At 41.6% G+C, this 11,860-nt stretch overlaps 1 protein-coding gene across 1 annotated transcript; it reads left to right on the top strand.

Annotated features, from left to right (window-relative positions):
- Nucleotides 1–1,898: 1,898 nt before the first annotated feature.
- LOC135502805 (carbohydrate sulfotransferase 11-like) lies at nucleotides 1,899–6,074 on the top strand. The gene is made up of 3 exons (XM_064795910.1): nucleotides 1,899–2,011; nucleotides 3,130–3,203; nucleotides 5,208–6,074. Exon 3 carries the CDS (start codon nucleotides 5,256–5,258, stop codon nucleotides 6,072–6,074), a length of 819 nt encoding a protein of 272 aa, XP_064651980.1. The 5' UTR covers nucleotides 1,899–2,011; nucleotides 3,130–3,203; nucleotides 5,208–5,255.
- The last annotated feature ends 5,786 nt before the right edge of the window (nucleotides 6,075–11,860 follow it).

Raw genomic sequence — 11,860 nt, 5'->3', positions numbered from 1 at the left:
TGGCCTATCACGCCAGCGACCTGAGTTCAAAACCCGGAGCGGTTAATTTTTTTCCTAACTTTTTCCGTGATTCTTATCATTTCTTAGTGAATATATATATTATATTGTGTATGTGTATTTATTTATTTTCTATTCTTCCGCAGGAAAGAAATAGCATATAGAAATATCACATAAGTACTAGTATATACTTTATTCTCGATTTTAAACGATCAATTCAGCATGTGGTATGTCCGGCCCCTTTTCAACAATGAGACGGTCATAATTTAGCATTGCTAACGCTCAGGCCAATACGAGGCATAGGCCCGCAGTGTGTAATCTTATCTTTGCCGCTCATTGAAAAAAATGGTGTCGATTACTAGTATGATAACCAGCCGGTTACGTCAAATCTATCAATTAATTGGTAAACTAGCCAATCAAGACAGAATTCGCGCTTGAAGACATGCCTCCATTCATGAATGTGGCTATGCAGTATTGTGATCGTGGTTTTGGGCATGGCCAACGGATGACTGGTCGTTTAAAACCGAGAATAAAGTATATACTGTGTCGACTCTATTTAGCCGGTTTTGGTCCGGGAGGCCTATTACACGTAATGTAGACTTTTTCAACAGGCACTCTTCAACCGGCTTAATAGCGTCTCCACAGTATATGTACATGTAGGATACATTAGATAAAATGATCATACAAAGCAGAAAAACTCCCGAGTGAGAATATTTCATTTTCATGGATAATGTATTTTAGTATATAGCCACGTTTTCACCATAGAGGTTTGAGTGAGACAATCCAAACCGCTTGGGTTGGTGCAAAATGTGGAAGAATTTCAAAAAGCACTTAAAACCACACTATTCGACATTTAATTTGAGGTGTTTTAGAATAGAAATGGATACTTCACTGTCGGTATTGATTGTCTCACCCAAACCGCTCGGGTGGAGCTAATATATATTAGCACCAAGACGACACGGGGTAGATCCATGGGTCCAGGAAGTGCCTTACCGGTGCATCATTCCACATAGAAAGGATCGATGCATTCAGAGCTAACTCTGGTCAAATTGGAGTCAACGTCGGAAAAGCGTGATGACTCAGTCAGATAGAATTTTTCATTTTTTGTGTAATTCGTTGATGGAAACTACAGTACTTATGTAGCATATGAGGTGACTGGGCAGCCGACATATCTAATTAAGGCGCTTCCTGGAGCCATGGATCTACCCTGTGACGTCTTGGTGCTAATATATTTTAGCTCCGTCCGAGCGGTTTGGGTGAGACAATCAATACCGACAGTGAAGTATCAAGGGAAAGCAAGTGAAAACGCATGTAGCACAATATGCCTTGGTTTAAAGGACCATTGGCATTATTTAGCGCAATATAGAACCCCGTACCCCATACACAAACTTCCTGTACGTATTCCCATTTCACCACCGCTGTCAGTTCGTTGCAAAGTCATTAGTGCTGAAAATGCCTAAGTTACGTGTGTTTCTGAGCATTAAGAGCTTTAAGTTAATTCATTTGTGGCTATACGTTTATAAGCTCGATCTGTGCAGTCCAGACATTAGCTTGCTAAACTGGATTATTACAAAGAGGTAAGTCCTTTCAAAGTATTTTCCCTTTTTCACACACAGTGTCGACAGTATTATGTGACAATGTGTCAAGTTCTCTACGCTTCACATCCTGGCAGTTATAGCCTAATAATCCAACGGATTTATCCAGTTTTTAATTCAAGCCAATGCTCTGTTTAGGCCTATATAGCCACCAGTTTATAAACTCTCGTGGACTATATTGTACCTCAAATCGAATCCGGGAATTGAGATCCGAGGAGTGTTTCTATGCCAAATTTGATCCAGAACTTCATGATATTTCAGTCCATAGTTTGACAAGGAAATGCCTTTAAACATAAATTTTTTTGCTACAAAGGGCATCGTTGGTGTCCTGGTAATCTGCCTGCCACTCTTCTACGTTAGTTACTACCATGACTACAAGGCTTATCAATGGGAAAAAAAGGACAATTATCAGGTATCAGGTGAGTTTCAACCCGGTGTAACGTTTTGAGTACTCCCGATTTTGACTTTTTCCCTTTGTTGTTTGCTAAATGATGATAGATGAGATCGACACGTTCCTTTTGTGATACTGGCGATGGAGTCCGAGCTAAGGATACTCTAATAGGTGAATGATCTAAACAAAATATTTTGTTGACTTTCCCTCTATTTACCAGCCTTTTTGTTTCCATTTGTTTTCATAAAATTCTTGGATTGACATCTCCTCCATTCGTTACATCACTAGCGCCCTCTTTAAGGTGAAGAGGAAGTGGGTGAATTTCCTCAAGTCTGAAACCTTAATCATGAAATAACATGTTGTTTGCTAACAGCAAGTATCAATTTTGGATGACCCAGTATCTCTGCCTGTTAATCATCCCGCTACGATTAAAGTCCGAAGGAAAATTGGTTCGAACACCACGCATTCGCCATTGGTACCCTGGCGGATGTCGGTAGGAAAATTGGGAGAACGCTGTGTCTAGATGACACAATAGCGAGGTTTCGCAACCACCCGTTTAGGCCCTACGACGACGTTTATCTATTGTGTGAGTTTACCTGAACAATAGATAAACGTCGTCGAAGGGCCTAACCGGGCGGTTGCGAAACCTCCCTATTATTTCATCCCCTTTACGGTTATGTTATGGGTATGCCATTCGCCAGTGCATCAATTTCACTGCAGTAAAGGTTCAGAATAATGGGAGGCCCACATAAGAATTTCACTTTATTATCAATGGGATTTCGTTGATTGAAGATTCGTTGCCAATCGACCAAGGCTGATAGACAGGAAAATTTATCGACCACACCACAACCATTGATAGATGTATAGTTGTTTATAGGTAACAAGTGATCAGTTCATTCTTAATGCTAATCTAGCATAACTTGAAGACCAACAAGTTTGAGCCAATCGGTATGACGGAACCTTGGCCTGTTTAATGCATATTATACTGCGGGCGGTCATGCCTCAAGTTAATAAACCGATCTTAGATCGATGAGACTAGAGTATTTGCAGTTTCAATTACATTACTCTCCCCCCTTTATCAACCACCGATTATATCCGCAGGTATATAAATTACATGCGCTTTGACTTCGATTTTTACCGTTCCAGAAACTACAGAAGTTCCTTTTGTCTACCAGAATCATTATGAAGTTGCTCCAAGCCAGGCCACTCTCCAACAAAAGGTATGTCCATCTGATAGTTTACAGTTTTTGCCACATTCATACCAAAACGTCCAAAATAATTCTTCAAATGAGGGAGCGAGCTGTTAACCATGGGCTGACGAGGTGTGTGTGCTCCACACGAACACAGGAATATTCCACAGGTGATGCAATATATTAAACACACTACGTCACAGTGTGCACTATACGCAACGAATCGGTGTCACCCGCGGATGCAGATATATATTTTTCTCGCCCTGGGACCTTATTCACAAAGGTTGCGTAAATTGAGTGATTTGCGCATACTTAAGTTATGGGTAACCTAACTTTCCACAAGAGTTACGTATCAGTTACGCTTTATTCACAAAACCCGCCGAAGTCTTTCGTATGTAATGCGTAACTAAGGCACCTTCTCCATAGAGCTATACCCTATACTACACTATACGCGAACAATGGCTTCACAAAAGGTGCATGACCATGAAACTATTGTTCGCGTATAGTGTAGTATAGGGTATAGCTCTATGGAATAGGTGCCTAAGTCACACGTAAATGTTCAATACTTTATTTGCCTTTGTGCGGATATTCGGCCAATGCGAGCCGTGAGATGATGTAACTCGTCAACTCAACTTCATTTCTGGCACAAATGTTTCATTTCCGAATTGGCAGCCACAATGTCTGCAGGGAAGAGAGCCCGCGGAGCAAACTTCACCAGCAAGGAAGTTGGGAAGTTGGTAGATTTGGTAGAGTTGAATTATATGGTTATTTCAATCAAACTAAATGACACTGTGTCGTGTGAAAAAAAACAGAAAGTGTGGAATAGAACCACTCGTCGAGTAAATGTCATTTCTGATGTAGTTAGGAAAACCGATACTTTTCGTAAAAAATGGGACGATCTAAAACTAAAAGCCAAACGGAAGCCACGCCTACAACATTTGGTGTCCTGTGCCGGTCTGTGTAGAATCCCTCCGTTATCCTATCTTGCGAGGCCTTATTGAATAGAAACTTTATGAAAATACTTGCTTTGTTAGCTAGCGCGTCAGTAACGCGCGTTACAATTCTAGACAAAGTTGGCTGGCTCAGATGCACGGTATCACCGTCAACTAACTGAAAGCTGCCCGTTGCATAATACCTAATAGCGCTAAGAACTTGCAATGAGGCGGGGACAGCGTGTGAACGGTTCGTGGGGTGTGCGACATCGTCATACAATAGGTCAACAACCTGCATCAGCACGGGTCTTGGCATCCTATATCGCTTAAGCAAGTCCACATCGTCATATTCGTCAAATGGATGGATTCGGTCACGAAAGATCCGTTCTCGACGTAGTGCCCGACGATTCTCTTCTTCGAGTGCTAAAAACGCGGCCGCCATAGCTTCACATGTCTTGTACAGCACGTTCATATGACTATTGAAGACATCCGCACTACGCATGCTGTCGAGCTCACGTAGTTAAGTAAGACTTTACACACGTTGCGAAAAGTTACGCAGGCTTTGTGAATAGCGCGATAAATATTATGGTCGACCGTAGAGAGACATAAGTGACACTTAACCGCTAAGAGCCTTTTGTGAATAAGGTCCCGTTGTTTTAAGGGCAGTATTTAGTATTATTGTTTGCCAATTTGCAAATTTGGATGTTGCCATCATCCATTCACAATTTCATAACGAACAAAATGTTGACAGAAAGCAACTTTAGCAGAAGAGAACGTACTTTGTTACAGAACTACACCGCGGATATATATGTTATCATTCTTCAAGCAGCATGGCATGAGTACAATCGCAGTCTCTGGCCGATTTGTCGTGTAACTCATACAGCTTGTATAATGATATAGCGAATTATATCCTTAATGACACATTGCATACGATTGTTTTCATCCCAATGCACGCTTATTCGCTTATGAAACTGATATGAAGAGGCAGGCTGGAAAATGGAGGGGCTTTTTAACCTCTTGTAGTGACGCAGTAGTAGTAGCAGCATGTATAACATAGCAATCATCTCCTGTATTGGATTTCGATTTTTTTACTTTTTTTTAGAAAGAACCAGAGGATCAGGAGAGTATTATTACAGAACGGGTGAAGACAATGAATAACTACTGCAATACCATGGACCAAAAAACCCGTGATAAGTATAAGGAAAAAAACAAACCCCCTTACGCGCATGTATTAGTGGATGATAAACGTAAGTTCATGTTCTGCACAATTGCTAAGGTGGCGTGTTCGAACTGGAAAAGGCTTATGCTTGGATTATACGGTGCCGAGGACCCATTTGATCGCCGCAGTGTGCGTGTTAAAGGAAACACCGACCTCAAAGAAATGTCATTATCTACTTACAGTCCAAAGGAAATAGCATACAGACTGAAATATTACACCAAGGCAATCCTTGTCCGAGATCCCTTAGAGAGAGTGTTATCAGCATATCGAAATAAATTCAATACGTCAAATGGTCCAACTTCAATATTTACCAATGTATATAGACCAATGATTATCAGGAAATATCGCCCTGATTTACGTATGAAAATAATCGCACGAGATGAAGTTCGAGTTTCACTTCAAGAGTTTATACGTTACATTACACATCCGCTTGACTTCCCGCAACTGGAATCATCGGATCATATGAACGTGCACTGGCAGCCGTACATTACATCATGCGATCCGTGTCATGTGAGATACGATATCATTGCCAAATATGAGACACTAGAAGAGGACGTACGTTTTATCCTGAACAAAATTAATGCTTCGAATTTGATTAAATGGCCAGCGAGGAGCGAGCATTACAAACAACCGCCGACAGCACAACTTGTCTCAGAGAGTTTTAAAAGTGTTTCATCTGAGGATTTAAATGCTCTTAGTTCTATATACTACCATGATTATAAAATATTCGGCTATAAAATTAGAAAATAAGAAACTTGATCAGTTCTCACCAAATTTGAAAACCTGTTATATGATTTACAGAAAGATTCTGAGCAAATGTTTTTTGTCTGTTTCGTATACAATCGCACTCTAGACTCGCCGATCAAAGACTGGTTCATTGTTTTGAGGCATGGCCGCTCCCAGTATAATATGCATTGGGCCAAGATCCCTTCTTACTGATTGGCTCAAACTTAATTGGGTTGTGGTAAGTTGATTGACAGTGGTTGGCATTTGGAATGATCTGATCACTTGTGACCTAACCACTGTTCTTCCATCAGCGGTTATGGTGTGGTTGATCAGTTTCCCTGTCTTCTAGCCTAGGTCTATTGGCAACCAACCTTCAATGAATCAAATCGCATAAACAAAGAGAAATACTCATGGCCTGCCACTTTGAACTCAGACTGTGAAATTGATGCAAGGTCGAGCGGCATAACAATCACACAAATTGGTGTCGCCCGTCCGATGTCCATCCCGATTGAACAATATTGAATGACATCGAACGACAATGCGCATAATATCTATGGGGGCTTGGCTTGTCTATTCAAAAATGGTGTGAGATCGGCGAGTCGAGAGTATTCAAATTCGGAATTTTCGCTAAGAGTTTTAGAACAAGTTTGTTAAAGAGACAGTTTGGGCGTGTCACTTACCAGGCCAGGAGGATAATACCACTACTTGCCACAATGTGCCACCACTTGGTAGTATTACACTGATGCTGATAACTGATAATGATTTTGGCCAGTGTTGCGTGGCATTTTTGGACATGGCTTGTGATTTTCAGGTTCGCCGTTGGTTCTACTGCATTGTTTATTGCAGTTCAATGAGTTTTCCATTATTCTGTTTGGAGAAGTCGCGGCCCTGCTGGAAGCCTTTTGAAAAAGAAAAACCAACATACGGCATGCCCAAATTGTCCCTTTAAGTGAAAAACTCGAAGAAAATAGTCACCAACTTGAAGAGCAAGGAACTACACTAGACATTGTTCATCACTATTGTAAACAGGTACATGTGAGATTCTTGCAAGAATCGTGAACCATAACCTTACGAGAATCATTCAAGAAATGTTTATTGTATAATATGTAAAAGCAAGCTCTAGTGAACTCACACAATTGTTTCTTCACCAGTTAGTTAATAACGAATTTTTGTAGCTTAAATGTTCTTAATTGTATTAAACGCGTTTTTTTTTATTTGTTTGGCGCCAAAATCAAGAATGGCAAATTTACAATCTTGACACTAGAGGCGCTGATGTCGTTCCGGCACGGTAGATTCTAAATCGGATAGCCTCGCGGTACGGGGACTCCTGCACCCTGACCACGTGACCTACATCAAGGAATTCCTATTACTTCTAAGTTCCGGCACTGGGTCGAGTTTGGCAGAGTTACTAGAAATCACGTGAAGGCCCCCCCCCCCCATAATTGCGTCACGAGGAAGGAAACAATGGGATTCACGTCCGACGTCGTAACTGTGGGTGTGGTGCGTCATGAATGCAGGATCGGCCAACGCGCGGCCCATATGGAATGCGACAAAACTGTACCGGAACCAGAATTGTCACGGGTCTGCACAAATTTTTTCAGATTCGATGGACATGATGGCTACATGCATTTTGTTTACACAACGTAGTGAGTGTGATGGTTACGTATGTGTACACTGTATGTACACTGTATGTAAAATGTAAACAAAATGCATATATCCATCATGTCCATCGAATTTAAAAAAATTTGTGCAGACCCATGACAATTCTGGTTCCGGTACAGTTTGTCGCATTCCATATGGGCCGCGCGTTGCTGATCCTGCATTCATGACGCACCGCACCCACAATTACGACGTCGGACGTGAATCTAATTAGGTCTCGTTAGGGAGTTTTTCCCAAATGTACGCGATGATGACGTGCCCCATTAACAGGACGTAACATCTATTTTAAAATGTGTTTCCAAAGCAAATGCATGAGGACAACCCATTTGTGTCGTATATCACTGGAAACGCCCGATTCCCCTGATTCTGCAGGATGTTAAATCGGGCATTTTATTTCTTTAAATAAATCATAAGCGTCGCATTTGCTCCTAGCTCTGTTCACCATCCCAAATGGCAATATTGCCAATTGGGCCGGACAATCACGAAAAAAACCCAAATATTATACATTTCTTCCTGAATAATTCTTACAGTGACCATTCTCCCATGAAAGACAGTTGCTTACGCTACACAAAAACCCCAAAAAAACGAGGGTCAACCATTGAACTTTTGAGATATTTTGAATTTTGCACAAATCAGCGAAAAACGCACCAACTGGCACTGGACAGCGTTTTAACACGGGACCGACGCACATCCCAAGTTCAGTGTACACATACGTCGGCAACAACAGTAAATGCGTAGTTTCTTGTTAGACGCTTATTGAGTAGCGCTCTAGGTTTCGGAAACTCAAAAAAAACATGTCTTTGCCAAAACAACTGCTGAATCAACACTGCAATACTGTGAGGACCGAGAAATCAATGATTTTAGGAACTACGGTTAGGGGGGGTTGGCCGCACATGAATACACCTCCCTAATGAGACCTTAAATATGGTCTTTTCAGTTCCTACCGTGCCCTGAAGATGACGTAGTTCAGAACTTTGAATGACTTCATGAAAGAACTACGCCATCGCCATCTTCAGGGCAAGGTAGAAACTGAAAAGACCTTTTCGATCATCTGTGCATCATCCTTGAGCTGTTTTGCATCAATATCGGGTACGGTGAGACCGTCGGCCTCCGTGTAGATCTTTAGAGACTCGGTGTATGTATCCTGCGCCGTCTTGAGAACCTCCATCGCAAGGTCTCGTGTATTGTTGTATCGGCTCTCAGCTCCAGTTGCACTGAAAAAAATCATAGAGGCAGCTATTATTTTGCTCTCAAGCAGATGTTGTTGTTGTGGTAGAGATCACTCACAACCAGCCCTTTATTGGAGTACTCAATGTAACTGAAAGCAAAATCCCCCAAAAGATCTTGTGACTGTCCTTGCTTGGATATCTTGTGCATGGGGATGCCAGTTGTGGAATCTTTCACCCAGCAAACTGTGCATGCAAGTTGTCGCAAAATGATAATCGTGGATCTAAAATGAGAACCCAGAAGATGAAAAATCTATGTGACTCACTTTTGCTTGAGCTGTTGCCAACCTGATTGGAGACTTCTCGTGGTTTCTGCACGGACTGCTTCGCCAGCTCGAGGGCCTCTTTTGATGTCTTGAGAGCTTAGTCTGCAACCACCACGATGGCCTTTGAGGATTTCTCTTGCCTAAAAGAATAACACACAGCTTAGTTTTGGTCCGACTATCGCATGTTCTGTGCAGCAACAGCTTCTGACCATCACGCTTCAAACTACCATTGGTAACAGAAGCTGTCAATAGTCAAGTTCGATGCGGGAAATAGGAGAGGGTCACTGAGTCAACATATTGTCGTCTTTTGTAAGTGTTCTACTCATCATAAAACTGGTCCTGGATCTAAGTGCTCCAGATGGCTAGAACTCCTCCCTCATGGCTGCTAGTTCAGGGCATTTTGGACACTCTGTCGTATGTCACATCCTTCGAAGTACAAGGGACACACGATCTGCACCCTTGCAAGACGAGTTGCCCATACCAGATAATGTCAAATCAGTGTTCTGAAGACAAATGTCACAAACTTGCATGCCATGGAGACACCACTGTATGGTGCTGACATCTGGAGTGTTGTCGCGAGATAAGTTCGAACCCAGGTTGTTGTCGTCGTTGTATTAGAATATTCTGAAGTTTATCGAATCGTCTCTTCAAATTCTTCGTAAAATATTAGTCAAGCAGAAGACAAGGACGAATAAGAAGAGGATCCCTTCGGAACGGGAGCCCTCAGGAACATTTGGTATCAAGAGCGTAGTTTAAAAATAGAACTTTAAAGACTAAAAAATGAGAGTAGACGAGTAGACGACAACCCGCTCCCAAGAGCACGTGCGAATTGGCCCTGTACATCGTGTGTACATCGTCGATACATGGGGAGTGTAGTGCATTGCAGTATAGAAAAGCGTGTATAGACAATCGAATCGGATCGAAGACAGTTAAAAGTTGATCATGGCTACTGGTGGTAGCAGTACGGCTGTCAGTGGTGATGACACGACATGTAGGCTCAGCAGCTTGTCCAATGACATTGTTAAGGATAGTACACCTCTTGGCACGTTGAAAAAGGACAAATCCAATGCCAAACGTCGGTTTAGACGTGCAAAAGCTGCCCTTTACGTACAGCTTGGAAAGGAAGGGTCCACAAGAGGCGAAATAGTTGATAGTTTTGACCGGTGCTCTGGAGCATTTGATGATGTGATCACCATGTGTAGTAGGCTGCAAACAGTGTATAGTATGACTAGTGACAGTGAAAAAGAAGACGCAGTGCTGTTGGAGACATTATCGTTGGAAGATGACTTCCATACAGTAGAGGTGCTTTTCAATGAGTATATGGCGTCCAGAGTAACTCCAAAGGAACGCAGTAGCAATAAGGCAGTTGGAGGTTTAGACAAAACAGTCGAAGATTTAGAGAAGGAAATCCAGGCGATGGGTTCGGAGATCGAGGAAATAGAGAAATCGATGCGTGACAAAGCTGCAAAAAGGAACTCTTTATATTTTATTTTTATAACGCGTTTCTTTTCCCTTGTTATTTAGATTTTAGATATTTCAGTTATTTCTGCTGCCTGCAACATACCTACAGAAAGGACAATAACAAAAGCCCATCTCCAAGATCCAAGGGATAGTCCTTCAGATATCATATTGAGCATGAATATACAATGAGACTTGTCTCATGTGAATGGTCTTCCTCCAGTAGGAATACGTTTCTCTGCAATGAGACTTGTATTTCGATACTGCCTCGTGTGTATGGCCTTCCTCCAGTATATTTTGATACTGTATGCTTAAAATTTGATTAACAAGCACAAAACAATACAAGCTTACTTCTAAGTTTCATGATGACGCCCCGATGACGACACAGATTTATCGGATTCTGATTGGCTGAGAACCTGTGTACAAATGTACACTGGGTGATTTCAGAGTCAGTTTTTAGATTTAGTTTTAAAACTAAATGGAACACTAAAACCCTTGATTAAACCAGCATTAAAATGAAGTGGGTTTTAGTTTCATCCTATTTCAAAGTCGGTGTTTGTTGGTTTTAGCATTATGTCCGGTTTTAGCTTAAAACTAAGGGATGGTTTTAGTGTCAAAAACTAACACCGGGACTAAAGCTAAAACTCTCCACAACACCAGAAATGAAATAAGTTCTGGTGTTAGTTTTGACACTCAGTTTTAGCATTATCCTATTTCAAATTAGGTTTTAGTTTCACACTGAACCCAGTTGGAACACCAAGGTCTGATCTTAATCCCAGCTCGGTGTTATTTTTGGAAGATTTGTAGTGCATTTTGTATTAACAATAAAACTAACACCTCAGGCATTAACACCGAGTGGATTTCAAAGTTGGTGTTGGTGTTAAGAAAAAACAAGAGGCCCAAGGGCCTGCCGCTCAGCTGGATGACCTAATAACATAGGACTGAGGGTGTAAAGTAGTAAATATCGGCTTTATACTACTGTTTGAAGGTCAAGAGAACACGTTATATCACTAAAATTTCCAATGCAGAGCTGCCAGCTGGATGAAATATGATTGAACTAATCAGCCATGGTATGTAAATATTACAGGAGGCAACGGAAGATATCCCTAGTTCAGTATGTTGTAGCGGTAGCTTTACAGAAAAGAAGTGTCAGAGAGGATGAGACTTCTCCATGGACAACTGTGGTATGTCCAGGCTGGGT

The sequence above is a fragment of the Lineus longissimus genome, chromosome 19 (assembly GCF_910592395.1).
Source record: "Lineus longissimus chromosome 19, tnLinLong1.2, whole genome shotgun sequence".
NCBI lineage: Eukaryota > Metazoa > Nemertea > Pilidiophora > Heteronemertea > Lineidae > Lineus > Lineus longissimus.
Note: the sequence above shows the minus strand (reverse complement) of the source record. Positions and strands in the feature narration are given on the sequence as shown.